The sequence below is a fragment of the Condylura cristata genome, unplaced genomic scaffold (genome assembly GCF_000260355.1).
Source record: "Condylura cristata isolate star-nosed mole 26May11 unplaced genomic scaffold, ConCri1.0 scaffold00024, whole genome shotgun sequence".
Classification (NCBI taxonomy): Eukaryota; Metazoa; Chordata; class Mammalia; order Eulipotyphla; family Talpidae; genus Condylura; species Condylura cristata.
The window spans coordinates 7,963,238-7,986,303 of NW_004567125.1; the positions used below are offsets into that span (position 1 = coordinate 7,963,238).

At 49.6% G+C, this 23,066-nt stretch overlaps 1 protein-coding gene across 3 annotated transcripts in view; it reads right to left on the reverse strand.

Moving 5' to 3' along the window:
• Positions 1-23,066, reverse strand: part of MAD1L1 (MAD1 mitotic arrest deficient-like 1 (yeast)) — a 321,869-nt gene that overhangs the window by 132,794 nt on the left and 166,009 nt on the right. For all 3 annotated transcript variants that reach the window (XM_012729276.1, XM_004688054.2, XM_012729277.1), the window contains 2 exons: positions 18,325-18,465; positions 6,676-6,732 (listed from right to left, as the gene is read on the reverse strand). In XM_012729276.1, coding sequence (XP_012584730.1) covers positions 6,676-6,732; positions 18,325-18,465 — 198 coding nt within the window. The remainder of the gene's footprint in view (positions 1-6,675; positions 6,733-18,324; positions 18,466-23,066) is intronic.

The following is a 23,066-nucleotide window of genomic DNA, read 5'->3' on the forward strand; positions in this document are numbered from 1 at the left end:
TGATAGTACAGGGGAACCCAATAGTGATAGTGACAGGCATCTGTGAGCAAACCATACCTCAGTGCTAAGACAGCAGAGGGCAGGGCGGCCCCACATGGCAGACTTGTGGAACGCTAGTGTTTGAATAAAAAAGAACAGCAGAGGCATCTTATGCCCACCTGGGTACTCAGAGAAGCACCAACCCCAGTCATGGTTTCTGCCACCCTGTGTAGAGTCAAAGCTAATACCCACTCACACATGGAAGGAGGTGCGCCTGGGTCCTGATGGGAGCTAACTAGTGTGTGCTTCCAGCAGGGTCTGCAGGTTGAACCAAATCAACAAGGCCACCACCTCCAGCAGAACACTTGTTAGCAGGGGGAGAGTGTTGGAAATCTTTTGGAAATCCAGTGAAAGCTGAAAATCTCTGAAAACAGAAGCACATAAAGAAATTAATCTGCAATTCCAAGGGTTTTCTGGATCCCTTCATTTCTCCACGAATGCTAGCTAGAGACATCTGCTTAAGCAGCAATGATTTGAAAGGTTTCACTACAAAATAGCCCTCTCCACATTCCTAGAGGGAGCTGAAGGTCACAGAAGGGCTTGGGTGAATTCTGTGAGAAGGGGCTCGATGCATGCGCATGTATTTCCATGCTCCAGGCACAGGCACAGAAGAGTGCCTGCACAGAAGGAAGAGGAAGCTCCAGAGAGCCGTCTAAAGTGGGGAGCCGAAGCCAGGCCACATCCAGTCAGCTTCACAACACCACACTGGCTGGGCACAGGTCACTATAGGTAGAGGAACGTCCAAGGAGGTCAGTGATGAGGTTGCAAGTTTACTAAAGTGGTGAGCAGCAAAATCACTTCATGTAGACACAGTAAGGAACAGGTAGTGGAGACGGAGCTATGCCAGAGAAGGTGACAGCAGGCCCAGGAGGAGACCACTTGACGAGCAAACTCACAGGTCAGGGCGAGGGGGGAAGCTGTCTGTTCACATATGAATTAACCTTGCATGGAATTACTCTCATAGTTTTTTTAGGGTAAATTGACAAATTTCTATTTTGTGTTTGTGACAGGTTCTCACTTTATATCAGATTTGTGGAATTTCACTCTCATAGGCCCCTCTCTCCTTTTCTCACTCCCTGACCCCAAAGCAGAGCTCAGGCCCAGCAATGAATGTGGAGAGAGTAGCTAGTCCAAAAGGCAATATGCAAGTAACACAAATGAGGAAACACCCAAGAGTGAACCTAACAAGAAATGTGCAAGACTGACTAGCAGAAAATGGCCAAACTTAAGTGCAGGATGTAAGAAAAGACAAGCTGTGGAGACACCCACTTTACGAACAGGAGACTCAACACTGCAGAGCCCCGTTCCACACTGCTCTACACATGCATGGCGATTCCTCTAGGATTTCCACATAGCACATGAGGAGTTAATTCCAAAATTTACCCAGGAGAGAGACTAAATGAATATCTAAGAGGATTCTGAAGAAGGAAATCATAAAAAAGACCATGCCATATCGGACATCAAACATTATGAGGTAATGGTAACTTAAGCTTACGAAGCTGTAATAGTACAGAAAAAGACAAACACAATTGTTCTCTCTTGGAAGGGGATCCAAATATCTTCTGCAATCAAGGTACCAGAAGTTACAGCCTTAGAAATTCTTTTTCTGGACTAAGAAACCACCTACTCAGGCTACTGTTTCTAAAAATGCAGATGAATCCTTACAAAGTACCAAATTAAATCACTAGCATATTATTATTAGATTGTTGCAAAATGGGTAAAACTAAAGAGATGGGGGACACAAAATGGGAAAATCTCTATCCGAGGCCCAACACAATGAGTGCCACAGTTACCTCAGACACAGAGGCATCTACAGCTGTCCAGTCCAGTCTGTGACTCCAACTCTCCCCAGGAGGAGTCCCATCCTCAAATGGGGACTTGGTGGTGGAAAGACAGGGAGCCCACTAGCACCCACTGTGGAAAAACAGCAGGCTGGAGGTCCTGCTCACCCCATGCTCTGCTGATGTGGAGGATCTTCTCAAATACATGAGCACATTCTGGCTAGCCAGCTTCTGAGGAATTATCTTTTCTCTCCTTAGGGAGGAGGGACTCAAATATGAGGAACTTGCCTGTTCAGGATGGAAGGGCTGGAACAGAGGCTCACAAGTGGAGAGGTCAGGGAAGGAGAGGTCATTTCTCAGACTCTGGAGACAGTCATGACCAGACACCCACACATGGGCCCAGAGCACAGATATGTGAGTCTCTGCCTTAGTGCCCAGTTCTTGATGGGAAAGGGCTGGAAAGCAGCTGCATGTCCCCTTGCCAGTCTGAGTCCTCTGTCCTGAAGCAATTCTGGGGACTCAATCTGCTCTCTGAGGCAGCAATTCCAATTGGGCCAATTTCCTGGCCCAATCCATCCCAGGTATAAACATAACAGTGAGTTCCAATATGCCTCATTAAACCATTCTCTCTACATCCCTAAAAATGGCTTCTCAGCTGTAGCTGAGCTGCCTCCAGGCACTGGTCCTGCGGAGCCGGCACTGAGTGGAGCTGGGCAGCAGGAAAAAGGCAGGAGGACCAAGACTGTCAGGTTCGAGTTCTGACAGGGACTCTCCAGGGACATGCTGACTCTTTGCAGCCTGGAGTCCTCCTCAGTAAAGAAGTTCATGGGAGAGTTGTAACACAGTTACAGATGGAAAGGAGAGATCCACACATTCTGGAGTCCTGAAGATGCAGGAAGAGCTGTGTGGTGGTGACAGCAAAATGGCTGGAGCTAGAATTCACTGGAAGCTCAGCTGTGACTTTGGATGCACACCTGGTAGGGTGGCTCATGTCTGCATGGTTTAAAGAACAGCACCAGCTGGGATAAACGGGGTCCATGTGTGTTAAACAAACTTGTGCATCATCACCATCTGGGGCACTCAGTTACAGCCAACCCAGCCCACAGATGCCCAGGCCAAAACTAATGTCCCAGCTTTGTTCATTCATTTCAGTCCAGGGCTAGGCACTAGACACCTCAAGATGACCAGGACCTATGTGTTGATCTAGATGTGCCCACACGGCCATCAAGCCCACCCGGCCAACCATGGGCTGTTCTGCATAAAGGTTAGTCTCCTCCCGGGGCTGCCCCTGAGAAAGGAGGCAGAAGGCTACGGATGCCACGTGACTACTGGTAGCACATGAATAAGGCAGAGGGGCCAGGGCAGGGAGGTAGGCAGAAAGAGGTCAAGGACACGTGGACCACACCTACTCAGTGGCCTCAGAGCAGAAAACCAGCAAGCAGGGGAGGGAAATCTAAGGACACAGCCTCCTCCAAGAGGCAAAGACCTAACTCCAATGCAGACCAAGCCCCATGGCACCCTCTAGGGTCACCTATCCCCCACCCCCAACCTTCTGCAACAGCTCCTGGAACTGGCCTGGCCACCAGCTCTGGTGTCAGGGCTAGGGGACAAGGCACTGAGATCCTGCCTGGCACTCTGGGCCCCATCGGTCTCTGACTTGGATGATGTGGCCACTACACTGGGAAACAGATACTGGACAGAGGGCTGCAGAGCGTATAGTGAATGTGATGACCACAGCCTGAAGCTACAGCCTCAGAGGAAGCCACTCCTGTGAGTGCAGGGGTAACCTTTTTCCAGGAGCCTGACCAACAAGCCCCCAAGAAACCAAGTTCTCCAGTGGCTGGGGCCTTCCAGCCCCATGCCTAGTCCTGGCCTGATGGACCAGAATACACTAACAGTTGTAGAACCAGACATTCCTTTAATAACTTGCTGGAAGGCAGCTGGCCACACTGGCAGCCTGTGATAAGACCAAAACATAGGCAGGGAACGCATATGGATGAGGACCAGAGTCCTCAACAAGAAGAGCTCATACTGCTGAGTTCCTGGCTCTCGACTCCGCACTAGGAATGACAGAAACCAGCACAGCACCATGCAGAGCTCACAACTGGCCTTCGCCAGTGTCGTGGGAGCCCTGTGCCAGCCCACTGACCTGCACATTCCGAGATTGGCCTCTAGAACCCGTCCTTCTGGGACAGAGCAGGGGTCCCTGCTGCACAGCTGAAAGGCAAGCGACGCAGGCTACACAGCGCTGTCACGGGGCGGCACAGAGTGCTGCCTTCTGCCTACCCTCGGCGGGTGTCACCGCCCTGCGCCTACAGACCCCCACAGACTTTGGAGCCAGAACAGAAGTAGCAGGAACCATTAAGGGAAGGAGGGACTCCAAAAAAGCTATAGTTTAATTACACAGTTGTGAAGGGTCCAAGCCCTCTTAAATCAGAAAGTAAGACATCTCCCTCCCTGAAGCATATAAAACATTAGAGAACTTTTATAGTTACAATAAAAAAAAAAAAAAAACCTTTCTCCAGTCACTGCTGGCCATATCTAACTAGGGTGAGGTATGTTAATGACAGAACTATGGCTTGGGACATCTTTCCTTGTGATAGTAATTGCAGTTAAAGAAAAAAAACCATGAACTGTACTTATGCTTATTAATTAGCATGGCTTTGCTAATTAATAACAGAAAGTCAAACTGTCTTTGTCCTGTCATCTGCAATTAGCTGAAATGTTTAACTTTCTCTCTCTCCTTGCCTAAAGAGTGAGCCAACTTCGGGACAGGGAGAGCAGGAGAGGCAACTACAGCTGGGAGAGATGGCCACGGCTGGATGGGAGGTGGGCAGGACCCAGGCCTGGGACTCGCGCAGAAGCCAGCTGCCCCATACTTTGCAGAGGGAAAGGGGCCAGTTTAGGTTGGAAGAGAAAGCCACCCAGCACCCCAGATTTCTAGGGCCAGAGGGAGCCACCAAAGTGGCTAGAAGGGCCACAGAGGCAGACCTGCAGCTGCAGACCTCCTCTTCCCTAAGGGACCCCAGACTAGCAGTCTGCTCTTTCCAGAACCACAGGAGCAGGTGGAGGCTTAGTTCCTCTGCTTCTGGGTTCCAAGCACCAAAGTGCAGAGTGCGGCTTGGGAAGGCGCAGGCAGTGTGCACTCCACTCATTTCCAGGGTCATAGGTTAGGCATGCTCAGCACAATACATCTCTAATTCCTCCTGTCTGAGTACATTATGGAAATAAGGCCCTTGGGCACGTTTTCAATTCAGGCCAATGCAGAGGACGTGATGCGTGTTGACAGACAGAACATCGGGGTATCCCTAGGGTGTCTTCAGATGAACGCGCCAGTTTTCCAAGAAAACCCCCAGCCCACTCTGGCTCCTCAACAAGCAATATGCTCCTTGTTTTACAGAGCCTGGAAAGCTCAGGAGTAAGACACTCTGTGTCAGGAAGCACTGACGCTCTGTGGATCTGGAAACAACAGGTAAGCTTGCCGCTGCCCCAGGTGTTGCAAACTAAAGTGGTGGCACACGCGTCTACAGACTTCAAACCAACAGAGCTCTTCCAGGTGCACAGGCTCCCGGCACACGCATACCACACCTGAGTTTTACCTGGGGTACTCCAGGCATTGTGGGCAAGGGTAGAGGGTTCTACTGAGTGTCGGGTGCCCGGTAAACAACGCAAGGATGATCCCACTGAGCAGTAATCAATAATGCAGAGGCCTCTTCCCCTTGGGAGAGACACCCATTGGTGTCCGACTCCGGATGGCTAGCATGCCAGGCACACATGTGAAACATTCATACTGCACTCTCACCCATAGCCTGCTCCTCCTGCCTCTGGCAAAGTCGTCTGGAACTTACAAGCCCTTGTCCTGCCTGGTCTGGTTAAACCCCATTGACCACCTGTTCTGTACCCACAGGAGGCACCTGGGCTGCAGACACCAATTACTGCCCAACCGTGCCTTCAGCTCACAACCAGGAAGCTCAATTGGGCACTTGGGCAGTACCAGGTAGCTATTAGCATGCCCCAAGGATCTGCTTTCTACTGTTAAAAAACAGGTCAAAATAGGAGCCACTCATGCTAAGCTTCGTGTTACCAAACTCCATCTTTTTTACTTCAAGTTCTCCAAGAAATGTAATCTTAAAGCCAGATCAGCAATAGTTAACCCTGAGGTCCCCTAAGGAAGCTGCCCTTTTGCCTAGTATAAATTTCTTATTCCTGCTCCCTTCTGCTTATAAAGAAAGTCTTTCATTCTATACAACTCCTCAGAGCTCCTTTTTAGCTACTAGATTGGATATTGCTAGATTTGAAGGGATTTTTGCTCAAATGACTCTGAATGGTTCATGTGCCTCAGTTTATCTTAAAAGGTTCTCTTCAGGTGGAGAACCTGGAGCTCTCTCTCCAGTTCCCAGCCTGACTGCACAGCCTCACCCTCCAGCCGCCTTCTTTGCCTAGAAGTGTCCCCGCCAGCAACCATTAGCTCCCTCCAACACCACACTCTTCCTGTCTTTACTGGAACATTCCAGCAGAATAAAAGCAAACTCTCATCTAACATCATGATGAGCAAAGGCCACTTCTCTGCCCACCACAGCACCAACTAACACTACATTATGGAAAACCTCCCTCTTTGGGCTTAGTCAGGACCCTGCGTGCTGGAAAACCACTCTCACCGGCGTCCTCTGTGGGCTTAAGAGGTCCCTTTCTATTTCCACTGCATTTCTGATTAGGACGACCATGACAATCAAGGGACCTGCATGTTTGCACCTACAATAAGTCCTGATGGAGACAGGACCTTCTGCAGCTGAGCTCAGGTATCCCAATGCCGGCATCCTCTAGCTGCAAAGGCCACAAAGCCACAGGGACTTACCATGTCTGCTCTTTGCTTCTGTGCTCCCAGGTCCTCCAAGGCCTGTGACAGCTGAGCCTTTAAAACAAGAGAAAGCTGGTCAGTGTGTCTTTCCCCCTGGGACCCAAAGGACCATGCCTAGCCCTGCCACTCCGCTCCTGCTGAGCAGGGGGTCCCTGGGATCTGAAAACAGGAGCTGTCCCAGCAGTGGCTTGTGGGAAAGGGGTCCATCTTCCCACAGCCCGGAGGTTACTGAGGAGCAGCCAAAACCACACCAGAGTGCAAAGTGCCATCCCCAAACTCACCTCTTGGAAGCAACTATGGTGTTAGGTGTAAAGTGAGTGAGAATCAGGGTGGGTTTTAGTGCCTTGCCTGGGTGGCAGAGGCGCGACTGCTGTCAATTCCCCATGCTTGCACACTCACAGTGTGCGCGTGTGTGTTACACCAAAATGAAAATTCAGGCTTAACTATATGTCACATATATTTTTAAATATATACACAGATACTTCACATACACACTCACTCTCTCTAGTATTCTGGAAGGCAGAATTGGGACACCCATTTCTGCTACCTAAAAGGACATTCCTAAAGTCAAAAAGCCAACCATCATTGCCAGTGATGAGCCTGTGACATCGCTTCCAACAGGAAGCATGAATGGAGGTCCATGGCAGCCCCCCTGAGCGCGTCCTGAGATGCTGAGCATATGAGCGGGTCCTGGCTGGGGAGTCCAAGCCAGCAGGTGAAGGGTGTGGGACCCAGGGGATGTGGACATGACAGGAGAGGAGAAAGGCAGTGGGCTTCCCCATGGGGTTCAGAGCAAACCCACACCCCACCCCTGAGAAGGGGAGAACACACAGCTCCTGAGACCAGGAAGGAAGGACGCCTGGAGAACACAAGTGCATCTCCCCACACCTATCCTTCAGCACATACACCAGGATCAAGAACCACAGGGACATCAACACCTCCTCAGCGTGGACATGGCCAGGACTCCACGGCCCCAAGCAACCCATGGAGCTCGTACACCTGGAGCGGCACAGGGAGAGCTTCTCGGGGGAAGAATTCCCATGAGTCTAGAAACACTGGAACATCTGCTTTTGGACAAGACAGAACAACATGCTCATTGTAAAGCTGAGGGATTTTATTGTGTATAAATCATATTTCAATAAAGTTGATCATAAAAAATTTATATTTACAGATAAGAAAAAATGATGCTCTGAGAATGGGCCCTAGCCTCTTCCCATCACACACACAGAGCAACACTAGGAGAGGCAGTGCTGGGCCTGGGGAGCTGGTATTCTGGCTGGGGCAAGACTGCTCCCATCAAAGTCAGGGCAAAATGAAACCACACACACGCACACACACATACACACACACCACACAATAATTAAATTGGGAAAACTAACCAATCCACTTACCCAAATGTTTCAAATGAGCCTCCTGTACCAAAGCTGAAGGCCTTTATGGACTGTTCAGTCTTTTCAAAATAAAATCAAAGATTCTTCACTTTTTAAATCAAGTTAGATTTCTTCCTTGAGAATTTTGTGAAAGTTATATAATCTCTACCCAGAAAAACAGCCACAGTAGGAAACTGGGCCCACAACTGAGGCAGAGGCTGGTGAGGTTCACATGTTTATGTGGGGGGTTGATACATGTTGATACTTGGGTCCTAGGCACTGTCACTATTCTGCCACTTCTTACCACGCTCATTAGGGGTCCCTAGTGAAATGTACTCAGGCTCTGGGTTTCTAGCATAGGGTTTAAGCACCGAACAAAGCAGTGGGCCAGAGTTCTGGAATAGCCACTGGCTGGTGCTGCTGCTGCCTGTCTTACTGTGGGTGTGGCCCCAAGTGGGGGTGTGGTGTGACCTCCAGTCTGACCATCTGCTGACTGCTGCTTGGCTTTACCTGCCACTTCTGTGCATCGTCCCAGTGGGCCTAAGTGGTCTAAGCAAACGCAAAGTGATCTGGTTCTGTTGGGCCATCTGGGTCCTCGTCCCTTGGTGATATTACTAATGAACTGAGCAAGCTAGGTTTCCCACTCAAATTCAAATTCTACAGGTAGTATTTCCTTAAAAACCATCTAGAGACCAAGCAAAACCAGATTCACCACAGCAAGGAGCCTCATTCTGGCTCCTCGAGGTGGAGTGGGATGACCCTGAGGGGGTCTGGCTTCAGGTTTTTAAGGAAATTCTACCTGTAAAGGTATCTGAATTTGAGCACATTTCTAACCTTGCCAGACCAGAAGGTGATGGGACAGGATTCCTGGCTACAGCGTGAGGCTCCGTTCGGTCACAGCAGACCTCCTTTCCTGCTTTCATTGACATGACCCTGCACCAGGGAACCATACCGTCTTCCCTGGAGCAAGCTGGGTTTAACTGTGACCCCCCAAAGATAGGTGATCTTAATTCTAGTACCTATGAAGGGGACCATGTTGGGAAATGGGACCTTTGTAAATGTAGCTGAGCAAAGAACCTCAAGATGGCCTCATCCTGGTTTTATGTTGGCCCTTCAGTGCAATAAAAAGTGTCCTTATAAGAGACAGGCCAAGGGAAATCAGAGACAGAGACCCAAAGAAAAGGTCACGTGTGACAAAAGCAGGACGGGACTGATGCAACCACTAGCCCAGGAATGCCCAGAACTCTGTGGCGACCAGATGCTACCAGGAGACCAGGACTAGCCCCCTTCACAGCTTCAGAGGGAAGCCACAACCTACACTTACATTTCTGACCTCCAGAACGAAAAAAAATTTCTGTTGCCCAAAAGCCCCTGGTGCCTGGCCATTTATTACAGCAGCCCTAGGAAGCTAATACACTTTCCAGGCCCAGGCTTCCCAGGCATGAAGGCTATAAGAGGTGCAGGGTCTGAGGATAAGAATGCATCCCAGCCAGACACCATAGCAGCACTAGAATTCCATGTCTTCTGTCACAAAACTAAGGGAAAGGGCAGCACAGAACCCTGCCCACAGGACCAGCCACCTTCACCTGGGTTCACCTAGATGTGGCTGGCCATATTACCACCCATCAAGAAGCATAAGATTAAAGGAGACCTGGGAAAGAAAAAAGCAGCACTGGCAGATCTGTGACCTCATGAGGGCCACATGGGGTAGAAGCAGGGCCCCAGTGTTGCCAGGGAGGGAGACATACCAGTCAGGGGCCCTGTCAGAGCAGCTGGGCCTTCACAGAGGACAGAGACAGAGAGGAGGGGAGCCACTTTTCAGAAACCTCATGCCCAGTTCTGAGGTGAGCTGGCAGCTCCCAACCCCCAGTGAAAGCAGAACAGCGCACGCCAGCACACGCAGAAGGCCAGCGCAAGCAGCTTACCTCACTAGGAGGTGCTGTGTCCAAAAAATCTAGCATGACGCCATTCCACCCACCTGGTCACTGGAGGAAACATCTGCTACACAACAGATGCCCAAGAAGTTCTCTCCCAAAGGAAACACATTCTGTTGATTTCTACCAGATGCAGACAGATACCCCTTACCAGCAGTGACCACCAACAAGAAGCCCATGGGTGATGTGCTGTCAAGGACTCTCATGATTACAGCTCAGCCTGGCTGGCCCCTTCAGGGGTCTAGACTGGTGGGTATAGGTGGAGCTGACTGGGAGGTGACATGGAGGAAACACAAGAGAGAATACTGGGTCTGTTCCAGAGGGCCAGAAACACAGAGGGCGAGTGTTCTCGAAAAGGCAGAATACTCAACACAAGTGTGAGGGGAATGAGGTATGGGGAGAAGTCGCCATCACACAGTCCAGAGAACCCCCCACCTGAAAGGAGGACACAGAGTCCATGGTGAAGAGGCAAGGAGAGGGTGAGACCCACAGTGCCCAAGGTGAGGACACAGAGCAGACAGCAAAGACAATCTTGCAAGTAGAGGTCCCCGTGAGTGAGCCCAGAGCCCATGTGAGAAAAAGAGGTCACAGTGAGGTCAAAGAACACAATCTCAACTCACACCAACTCTTCTGTCCCGGGTATGCTTGCTCTCTAGCCAGCCCCCTGGGTGTCCACATGTGCTCAGACACAAGCCCTAGGCCTGTGCACTGTCTTTGTTAGATAGAAACTGCACTGAGACTTCATTGGACTATTTTTATCTTGAGGAAGCTGCTGCCAAAGATCTAGCACTGGGTCACTGCAGGGCTGGCCAGCAGACAGAAACTACTCACAGGACTCTACATGTGCCCTGCAGTGGGAAAACTGCAGCCCATGCCAGAACCCCCACCCCCATCAGGGTCACAAAGAGAAATAGCCCAAAACCTGTGGTCCCAAGTACAAAGGAGGAGGAGGCAATGATGGCCAGTCATCTCACAGGCCCGTCCTCATGGTAGAACCAGACCCACTAGTGCCTTCTGTCTGCAGTGGCCTGAGGGAGAGAAGAGGCCCAGCCAGTGTAAGCCAGGCTTCTCACTGCAGAGCACACACATGCAGGCAGGCAGCTCACATGACCAGGCTGACCCAGAGCCAGGAGCACTGACAAGCCATCAGGACAGAAGCTCCCACTGAGCGATATAAATGAAGCAGGTGGTACCTCTCCCAGACGAAAGGTGCTCAGGGGGCCACAGTGGAGATCTGTGCAAGGTACAGGTCCATTCCATCCAGGATCATCCCTGGAATCTGTGGGCAGCGGGTCTCCAAGTGTGGCCCTGGCAGCAAGAGCTGCAGGCCTATCTAGGTACTGATTGAGAGTACAATGTTTCGGCTGCTTTCCCTCTCTCTCACCAAGGAGTCAGGGCTTCTGGAGGAGGGCCACAGAAGATGTATTTTTCCAAGTCCTCTAAGTGATTTGACGTGCACTAGAGTTTGAGACTTGAGATGGTTTAATTTGAAACCAGAAAACTAATCCCAAATTTCCCGTGTGAGTGGCCTAGATCGTGGTGAGCAGGAGCTTTCAGGGTTCATCGCCCCACAGAACACAGACTGAGACAACCACCCACAGGTGAAATAACAAAGATCAACGGAAGTTAAGAGCTAGGCTTTTTTTTCTTTTCTTTTTTTGAAGCATAAACAAAATTGACAAACCTCTAGCTAGACTAAGAAAAAGAGATGACTCAAATAAAATAAGAAACGAAAGAGGAGAAATTAGAGCTGACACCACAGAAATAGAAAGGCTCATAATGAACAATTATACACTAACAAACCGGATGACCCAGAAGAAATGGAAAAACTTCTAGATACAACACAAGAAATGAGTTACAAAACATAAAACATGAACATACAAAAATAATGATTACGGAGACTGAAACAGTAATCAAAAATATCCCAATTGGGGGGAAAAAAAACAACAACCCAGGGTCAGATCATTTCAAGGGTGATTTTTACCAAACACTTAAAGAAGAATTAATTCCAATCCTTTTTCAAGCTCGCCAAAAAACTGAAAGGAAGAGAACACTTGCAAAACACATTTTATGAGGCCGAAGTTTCCCTGATACCAAAGCCAAATAAGGACACCACAGAAAAGAAAGTTATAGGCCAGTATTCTTGATGAATACAGATGCAAAAATCCTGAGCAAAAGGCTAGCAGATGGAATTTAACAGCACGTTACAAGGATCATACTCCATGACCCAGTGGGACTTAGCCATGGGATGCAAGGATGGCTCAACATACACAAACCAATCAATATGCTAGCCCACGTTAACAGAATAGAGGGTAAAAATACCAGCATCTCAATAGATGCAGAAATAGCATTTAGCAAAATTCAACATCCTTTCATATACACTTTAAACAAATTAAGTGCCAAAGGAATGTACTTCAACATACTAAGGGCCTTATGTAACAAGCCCACAGTTCATATCAGATAAAATAGTGAGAAGCCAAAAGTTCTCCTCTAAGGCCAGGAAAAAGACAAAGATGCGCACTCTCACCCTTTTTATTCAAGATGGGACTATAGTCCTTACTAGAACAGTTAGGCAAGAAAAAGAAATAAAAGGCATTCAAATTAGAGAGATGTAAAACTGTCACTATTTGCTGATGACATGATATTGTATATTAGAAAATCCCAAAGACTGCCAAAAAGCCTAAAAATGAATCAATGAATTCAGTGAAGTTGCAGAATAGAAATCAACATACAAAATGTAAGTTGCATTTCTATACATTAAGAGTGAACAATCTTAAAAAAAAAAAGAAAAGAAAAGAAAAAGGAAAACTATTTCATCTCCAATAGCATCAAAAACAACAAAATAGGAGTAAATTTAGCCAAAGAGGTGAAAGATTTATATACTGAAAGACAAAAGATTTTGATGAAAGAAAAATGAAGAAGTTACAAATAAATGGGAGAAAGTATCTTCAAACCATAAACCTTCCAAGGGTTAATATTCACAATATACAAGGAGCTCGTACAATAGCAAAAAACAAACTAAAAAATACATCAATTAAAAAGCAGACAAAGAATCTGCGCAGAAACTTTCCCAGAGAAGACATATAGATGGCCAACAGGCATCTGGGAAGTGGCTCAATATCACAAATCAAGGAAATGCAAATCCAAACCACAAACAGGTATCACTTCACACCTGTAAGAATGATTATTATGAAAAAAGATCATTAAGTGCTAGGAGGATGTAGATGAAAAGTGAACCTCTGTGCACTATTGGTAGGAATATAGACTGATACAGTCACTATGGGGGATCCTTGAAAAATTGAAAATAGAACCATCATGTGATCCAGCAGTCCCACTTCTTTGGGAATCCAAAAGAAAGAAAATCACACTTGGAGATAGCAGCACCCCTGTTCAAGCCGCATTATTCTTTTTAGCCATGATAAGCAAACAACCTAAGTGTCTGTGGGTGGATGAACTGATAAAGGAAACATTCAGACACAATGAAGACTGGGCCTTAACAAAACAGACCCTGTCGTTTGTGGCAGTGTGGATGTACCTGGAGGACGTGCTACCTTAAATAAGCCAGACACAGAAAGACAAGTAACAGATGGTCACATGTGGGCTCTAAATCTCTTAGATCTCAACTCTGTTTCAAGACTCTTCACTTTGTTTTTATCTTTTTCTTACAGGAATCTAAGAAGGAAAAATCACAGAATCAGAAAGTAGAACAGTAGCTATCAAAGGGGTTGGGGGGCCGGTGGAAATGGCAAGATGTTGGTCCAAGGGCAAAGCTCCCAGTAACAAGGTGAATAGAACGTGGACGCCTAATGCACAGCGTGGTGGCTGTGGTTAATACGTATTTTATATTTGAAAGCTGCTAAGAGTAGGTTTTGTGTTCTCATCAAAATGAAGGTTAACTATGTGAGGTGATTAATTAGCTGGATTGTGATCATGATTTCAGTATGTATACCTGCATCAATCATCAATCATCATTGTGTACCTTAAAGGCATACAGTGTTGTGTTTGTCGATCACACTTCCGTAGGCTGTATCTCTACAGGCTTAATTACCTCACCTTTGAGGCATCATTTACCATCTATAAAATGGGAATGAAATTCACACCTCCCAGTGATGTTGTGGGAATTAAACAAAATATATGAGTTGGCACAGTAAGACAGCTCGACAGACACCACTGTCGTCTGCTGAAAGGCGCCTCTGTCTGGAGTAAAGGTGGCACCACACAGAAGGGCCCCTTTCAAGGCCGTCAGCCCTGAGCTCCAGAGCTGGGCCCCCACTGCTGTCCAACTGTGAGTTGCCTCAGCCCCTCTGCTCTCTCGCCTGCAAGCTCAGACGTTACGCTCTGATACAGGGGACTCCCCGTGTCTACGCTTCTGGTATTCTCTCCCCGCCCTTTTTTCCACTCTTCTCTAACACACTGCTGATCTTTTAACTCTGTTTCAAGACTTCTCACTTTGTTTTATCTGGCTTTCTACAGAAGAGTTCACAAAACAGAAAACAGATATATTTGTAAGAAAAAATATCCCAAACTGACTGATGGACACCCAGGATTCAAGGCCACTCCTCCTGAAGCCAAGTCACCCACACAGGAAGAGGACACTATGAAAGATTGCCTGTGTCCCCTCAGAAGCCACAGGGGGAAGAGAGGGACAAGAAGCATTAGATCGTCCATCTTTCCCTAAGCTGGAATCCAAAAATTATTTCGGATTCACTGCAATCTGAAATCGGGATTTTCCACAAACCTCCACGCAGCCAGCAGCACCATAATCTGTTTTAATTAAATAAATTGGAAAAACAAATCAGGCTGATATGTTGAATCAAGGTGGCATGTGCTGCATATTTATAGCTCCATCGACAGGAGGATTCATGACATATGCTACCAACTTCTGCAGCCGCTTTATTAAGTGGAATAAATAAAATCCAAGCAAAATGGTACTGACTTCACCAGAGAAGGGCTACTGGGATTCTCCCAATCTTAACATTTACAGTTTATTTTACTGAAATGTTTTTTGCCAGAATCAAAACGTGTTCCACATTAGAAACAACTGATTAAGCTAAATGGGTGAAATGTAAGGGCTCTGGAAAGAAGTGGGAAGTTCTTTCAAACTCCCTGTGTCCTCACTGTGTGCTCCACACTCCCACCCCACCGTCGCCCAACCAGTGAACGAGTGACCAGGGGAGAGTACTCTCCAGTAGAGAGTAGAGTTCCTGCACGAAGAGAGGCTGCTTGCCACATGGTGGCCACATGCAGGACACAGGGGCTCCCTTCTGAGGGTAAGACTAGGCCTGGGCAGGCCTGAAGCTTTTCCACCCAGCAGCAAGGTGGGCCTACTAGGGGTGCTGGGAAGAGGAGCTAGAACAGGGGTCTGAACACTGAAACCTCACCTAACCCAGCCTTGCCATCTGCTTTTGCAAACAACACTTTCCTGTGTCCATGGCTGCAGAGCTGAGGAGGTGTGGACTGAGTCAATGTGGCCATACTGTCTACAGGATTTACTATCTGCCCCTTCAGAGGCAAGCCTGCAAATCCCTGAATTTAAAGAATAGCTTAGGGGTGAGGACAGAGTGGAGTGATGGGTCAAAGGTTAGAGAGGGACAGAGACAGGTAAGTGAGAGCAGGGGAGTGAGACAGAAACAGCAAAGACATAAAGACAGGCCATAAGGAAAACAAGGAAGAGGAGGAGGGAAGACTGGAAATGAAAGTAGGAAAATGTGTAGGGGTAGGGAAAGAGGAAGAGAGGGAAGCAAATGTTCACAACCACCAGGCACACCCCGAATTCCAACACACTAATGACAGCTCCTCCCTCCCATCTCCCCTGGCCTTCCTTCCAGACCAGATACACTACTGAGCAGGGAGGGAAGCACTGTTATCTGAGAGCTCACTGGCTACACAGTCAACCAGGTGGGCTGCAGGGTGTCTTCCCAGCATGCACAGTGCTCTGTGGCTCTTTAAGGCAAACAAACAGGAAGAGTGACTTTGGGAACTCATCATTAAGTGAGCAGTTCTTGGCTGCTCATCGTGAGCCACCACGAGCCCCCTAGTCGCTGCTTGCATCTTGGCGAGTGACAGATGAGCTGTCTGGGAGGCACTAAGGAACCATTAGCAAACAAGCTCTATAAAGTTACGTAACTTCTAGTGTGTGTCAATATGTGATGCTCAACTAATAAACTTTTGACAGGCAGCTTGAAGCAGCTTATGAAGCTGCTCTCCAAGTAGTTTCCAGGGCTTCTAATATACAAAATGCTACTGCTTTACAAAACAGAAGTAGGAAGGCCTGCATATTCAACATTGAGTCACTCTCTTGGAGGGTGAGGTCAAGCTGGGGGGCTTCCTGGCCTGTTTCCTTCTCTGGGATGGCACAGAGGTCTACTCCTGCCAAGCTCCTATAGGCCTTCCCCAAGGTTGCTTGCAGGAGAGCTAAGGCTCCCCCTGGGAGCAGGAAGGTAGAACAGGCCACAGATCCTGGCTGAGCTTAACAGGGCCAAGCAGCAGTAGCTAAAAGAGAAGGTATGCCCCCATATCCTGGGCCAGCAGGGGCCCGGGGTTCCGCTCTGAAATGCAGCCCACACAGCTGAGACTGATATCCCTGACCTTTGGGGCTGCATGGGGAGAGGCCATGTACAGAGCAGGACTGTGCCACAGTAAAGCCCATTCACAGAGGGGCCTGGTGAAGACCATGCCAGTGGACAATAGAGGCAGTAGGGGATGAGGAGGTTAGGGGGCAGTGGGAGGGAGGGATGACAGCCTTCTCCCAGCATGGGTTCCAAGAGCAGATGGTGAGGGAGACAAGAGGGGGTCTGAGAAAGACCCACGAGAAAGAACCAAGCATGAGGTCAGGGGCTTATTGGGCACAGTCCCTACCCCATCCATCAGGAGCAAGGCCAGTTTGTCTGCTGCCACCTGGTGGAGGCCAGGAGACATACAACTCTCTTCAGGGAGTGGACTCAGGCCCCCATGGCAGAACTGGGCAGAAGCCCAGGCATGACCCCAGGGCACTGAGTGCCCCATTTCAGCCCCTATTTCCCAAAGGGAAGAGGTTGCTGATTTCCTAAACTAGATGGCGCTCAGCCCCTCTTCAACTGAATCCGAAGCCTCCAAAAAGGCCAGCGGACAGTGACTGGCAGGCCTGGCTCAGTAACACCCTAGAGCCAGCCCTTCTGATCAGTGACCCTACCCTCAGCCCCAACAGAAGCTCAGGTCCAGGGGAGCTCTGTGGAAGTAGAGAGGGTCTGTTGTGCAGAACAGGGCTGTGGAGAACACACAGGACAGGTCCAGATAGCCAGAACCACCCCATTTCACAGGCCACAAGCAAGAAAAGGCCACAGCTCCCGACCACTTCAGCCGCCCAGGGAGGAAAGTAGTGCCAGCATCCAGAGCACAGAGGCTGGGTCCTGGGGTTGCCTCAAAGTGGGGGGGTGGGTGTGGTGGAGGGGAGTACAGAACAGGAGCTCAAGGGAGTCTCCAATCAAATATAAATCTAGGGTCTGAGAGGAGGGGAAGAAGTCAGCAATGGGCTGGTGTGCCCTGGAAAGGCACATGAGCACACATATCCAGGAAAAAGTGGGCAGTGCTGAAAGCCGGGACTGACAGAGCAGCCCCGTGCCCTCCTCTGCCAACGCCTCCCATCTGGAGAGGGGGCTGGGTGGTGGGCTGCCATGCAACCATCATGACAGAGGACAGAAGTCACTGAGCCTGTGCTGTTCCCCCACCTCTCTTTACTCTCCTCTAACTCCAACAGGTGGACAGGAAAGTCAACTTACAGCCGCTACCTGTTGACCATGGACAGGTGAGAAGGCAGTCGTGGGCCCACCGGGATGAGCTGTCCCGTGCAGGTGGGCCTCCAGGGGAGGACAGGGCAATGAGGAGAAACAGCCTGCGGGGGAGGACTGGGCCACGCTGCAAGTCTCGAGGCTGTGGGCAGGAGGTGCAGCACTGCTGCTAGGTAAAGCAGGGTGACACACTAGTCCGTGAGTTTTGAGGTCACCAACAGCTCCTCATCACCCTGACATACAAAACACCAGAACATATGGCACTGGAGTTGCCCAAACTGCCAGCCTTGTAATGAGCTGATTAGCGTGCATATGGCACGCAGACAGGAGAGATCTCTCAACGTAAAAAATGCTGGGGACGACGGAAGGTGTCAGAGTCTTCCCTGCAAATCGCTCTTCATTAATGTTTCGTACGGAGCCAAATGTGTTATAATAAAATGGCTATTAATCCACTTATATTTATGATGCTGATGCTCGGTGCAGCTGGAGTTAACCTTGCAGGCGCGCGGGTCCGCACGCAGCAGCACAGGGCCAGCACCGGCAGCAGCAGATCACAGCCCTGGCCCACACACTCACCTCCATCTCTGAGCTGTGGGCGTGCACCTTCTGCACCATGTCCTCGGCCTCACGCATGCGGCGAGTCAGCTGGGGTGAGTATTCTGCTGGGGTCAGCTCGCTGTCATAGGACCCCAGGATGGCGCGCATACCATCCCGCTCCTGTGGGCACAGAGGGCAACGTGGTCAGGCCTGGGTAGGCAAGGGTGGCAATGCGATGCTGAAGGAACACATATGCTGCAATGTTCTACCACTGAGAGGTACCCACCTGAGAAGCACGTGACAGGACATTAGAGACAGGAGCAGGAATCAGGATCAAGTTTGGGGGACCGGCCTTCATATGGGTTCTCAGAGAATTTGAGCTGAGCACCCAGCAGGGATTTTAGATTCACAGTGGCCTGATTGAGTCCACGGATTCACAGTGGCCTGACTGAGTCCATGGAGGCCACGACAGGGCTTTCTAGCAGCCCAAGCAAGGCCTGTTCCCAGTGATTGGGGGAGTTCATTCTGATTTCCCAGTATAAGCTGCCGTGGGGTGCAGACCTGCAGAGCTCAGAGACCCACAGGCCAACAGTGACTGCACGGTTTGCAGTGTGTGCGTGTGGGTACCCTTCCTGAAGCTACTGTATCCCTTAGCTAGGCAGAAGGTTTCTGCACCATTCCAGCCCATGTCCCAGGCCAGTGTGACTTTCTGAGGCCCATAAAACACCCAGGGAAATACAGTGGTAAGTCAGAGCTGGACTGAATCTCCACCCTCCCATGATTTCTGACCTGGACTTTGACCCTGCAAATCGCTCAGAGCAATTTACCAGCAGCAGATGCAGCAAGTGAGGAGAGATGCCTTTAAGCAAGGAGGCAGCAGGCATCCCAGGATACTGAGAAGCCAATGCTTTGACATCTGCCTGGAGTTCCCTACAGAGCCTGGAATCCCACCAGGCTGTCCTCACCTCAGGGAGCTCACGGATGTCTGAGGCCATCACCCCAGCTCACAGGCTTGTCACAAAGCACCAGGCCGCCAGCAATCCTTACTTTCTAAGGCAAAGGGTGGGTTCACATAAAGAGGAAGTTGTGTTGCAGGGAATGACCTCAGGAGGAACTCTTGGAGCTGTGCAGAAGTGGCCACTCAGTGTTCCTGCCAGAACGCTCATGAGGCCAACAGCCAGGAAGTCAGGGCCTTAGGAGAGATGGAAGGCTTCTCTTAAGATGCTCAAGAGGCCAGCAGGGAGGTCAGTGGAGGCCAAGAGGGGCCTGAATTCAGAAACTGAGCTCCTCTGACAGGCCTGTGTTAAGGGGGCACATCCAGGACAGCGATGCCTGGTCACCTGTGGGCTGCCTGCTGCCATCTCTCCTTCCCAACTCTAACCCCGAAAGCAAAGGATTAGTTTCTTTTGGTTCTAGATCTCAAGTTTGGTTGGTGAAGAGACCTCATCCTCAACAGCTCAAGGCACAGCTGAGGGCCAGAGGCACAGCTGAGAGCCAGTGCCACTCTGCTGATACCCCTACCACAAACTTCTACCTGCTGTCATCATAGACACTTACAGTAGGCTACACAGAGAAAGTCAAGTTGTCTTGGGAAAGCCCAGAAAGCTTGTAAGACACGACTCCTCAAACCTTCTATGCAGTACGTATCTTGAGGGTTTTATGACATATCAGTTGGGTTTCAGCAGGCCTGGGGTGGGTACTCAGAAATGTTGATGCTGCTGGTGCAGAGGATACACGGGGTGGCAAGATAAAGGGCAGGTCCCATGAACTCAGTGCCCAGGAAGAAGGTTTCTAAGACCCAGATTAAGGCCTAGCCCTGCCCCCTCAAATTCAATAAGCTGATGCCTGTGTGCCATCTCTTTCTCCTGAGCTGGATAGTCAGCCCATTACAAAGGACAGCTGCAACGATCAATTCCACCAGATGCAACAGCCAGTATACCACCCACCCGTAATGAGACCCACAATGGCAGCAGAACATTTTATCCATTTTGGCAAAGTGGCCTCTACACACTCACAGATCCCAGCAGACATTGGGACAGCTGCTGGAGAATGACCAGTCCACTTAGCACTGCCCTGCTCTGTGCACTGGACAGGCAGCTCCCTCCTAGCCAATGCTGAGGTGTCTAGGGGAGCTATAGGGACACACTCACCAACCTTGGTTCCAAAGCAAATTCACAGACCTAAAACAGAGCTGAGGAGCAAAACCTTGGGGTGACACCTGGCAAGAGACCTGAGACCTGAGCCACCTGCAGGCAGGATCTGGTACCCGTCCACCACGCAGTCTCTCCTGATGTTTTCCAAGGACCCAGGGCGAGACACTACCCAGCCCCCAGCCCTGCCCAGGCCCTTTCATCTGAAAAAGATGCTGGGGCTGACATGAGTTCTGAGTTCTCTCTCAAGAGTTAGCGCTCTCAGTGCTCACGAGATCAGACACGGTCATTGCCCCAGCAAGGACTTCATAATTAGTTGATGACAAAAAATTCAATAAGTGAGAAATTAAAGTTACAAATCCAACTGGAACTGGTCATATACACATGGAAAATTTGTTTCTATGGGAAGGTTTATCGAGTGTCATAATTTTATTGAAATCCTATATCTTCCCATTGACTTTTATGGTTTGGAGCTGGTTACCAGAGTTATCATTACCAGAGCATCGACATCATGCGAGGCGCGGGCAGGGGGATTTCCTTTCATAAACAAGCTGTAATTGTCTCCTTTATTGACCCATAAATCTTCAAAATGCTGCCTTTCACTAGGCTGCTCTTCTATTACACTTCCAGGCTAGCAATAGCTGGCAGAGAGGAAAATGTAAAATTGAAAGTTTGTTGTTTGTACCTTTTAAAGAAATTGTTTTGTCATTAGTAGTAAAGGAGCAAGAACTGTGCTGGTTTGCTTTGATAATGACTTTTTAATGAAGTTGTTTCATTTCCACCTGAGCAAATGCTGGTGATTAATCGCTGAGCAAATAGGTACCCAGTCTGTGCGGCTGGCGCCTCCATGGTGCTCAGAGAGGGACACTGCACAGCACTATTTCCAGGAGCACCCCCGAACAGTCCTGTTCCTAAGCAACCATGTCAGTTTGTCATATGACTAACACAGCTCTGAGTGTGTGACCTAGAGGGCCACGTGTGGAGCAGGAGCTGAGCGGTGGGGACTGGTGCTGGAAGCGGTGCTGACCACAGGCCAAAGCGGGTGGGGGTGCAGGGGTCGTCAAGGCCCAGCCCTGCTGAGGCCCTGCTCAGTCTTCACCAGCCCAGCCAGTTCTCCCGCCGGCACAAAGAAGATTGGGCCCCATAGGAGAAGTGTCTGGGGTGCTATTTACCAGCCTGGAGAAGGGACCAGACATCTAGGGCCTGCCTCACAGGTAGAAGCTCCCATGTGGGGCCCCGCAGGACTGGTTGGGCAAAAGGTCCACACACATCCTGTGGGCCAGTGGCAGGTATACCCATCACTCCTGGTCTCCAGGTCACCATGCAGAGCCAGGGAGCTCCAGCCAGTGCCTGCCTGAGTATGCAATGGGGCCTTTCACTGAAAGAGGCAGCTGAGGCCCAGCTTTGGTCACCTGTAGCTGGCTGAAAGGGATGTTGGAACAGATAGCTGGAGGTCTCTCTCTGATTATGCCCATTGGGGCACCAAAGAGGGCTGGGTAGGAGAAAGAGAAACATATTTTGAACCAGGCCACCCCAACCTTGCAGCCCCTACTAGGCTCCATGAGTCAAAGACCTTGCCTATCTGTCCCTCAAAGATGCTGAATCCACCCTCACTTCAAGTCCTCAGCTTTACTGATCCCCAGGTTTGGAATGTCCTTTCCCCTGAAATATATCTGGCCTCTGTCCTGCAGGTCACAGCAGCCCTCCCTCCATTCCACATCCCCAGTCACATAATCTAGTGCACATCCCAGTATCTCTCCACTGCTGCTCAGCTCAGCTCTGATACTATCTGTGGTGATGGTGATAACGATCATCTATAACTCAAGCCTCAGAGGCAGAAGCCCTGACCAGCTTGCTCACTCCTGTCTCCCATGGAAAGCAAGCTCAGGGTTGATGGGGAGTTTCAGGGAGGCAGAACATGAATCCTGCATCAGGTAGAAGCTCTGAAAGACAGCACTGCGACATATTAGGAGGAGAGATGTTTTCTGTACATGTAGCTTGATGGCATCGCCTTAACTCCAAGATCCTCTGGTCGTGGATGAAGAGGCAAAGACCTGGGCATAGAGAATAATGTTCTGAAGCTACAAGGAAAATGAGAAAATCCTAGACAAGTGACAGAAATGAGTCACAGGCAGAACACAGAAAAGTAGTGGTTCCCACGAAGAGTGCATGTGCATGTATAAAATGCATGTGTGTCTGTGTAATAAATGTTCACCAGGCTCTATCTTCCATGTTCCTGCCCCCTGGAATGTGACAGATAGAGAGACTATACTTCTCAGCACTTCTGAGCCAACAGGCCGGTCCTATTGTCACCAGCAGAAGAGCCCCTCTGGCAGCCCCTATTGGGTGTGCACCTCCCAGGAGAGATCAGTGCACCCAGGACTGCCAGAGGGTTCCAGCCACTTTGGGAATCTGCTTCATTCATTCACTTGTTACTTCATTGGCTCACTGAAGCTTTACCCAAGCCTGGGTATGAGCATGAACTCAACCCCAGGGTAAGCTAGGAGGGAGCCAGGGGGCCCAAGGATGAAGCCTGCATCCTCCTAAGTGCTGCAGAGGTCATGACAGATACCAGAAATTCTTGAGTGAAGATACAGAGACCTCAGGTGCCAAAAGGCTCCTTACTCTGTA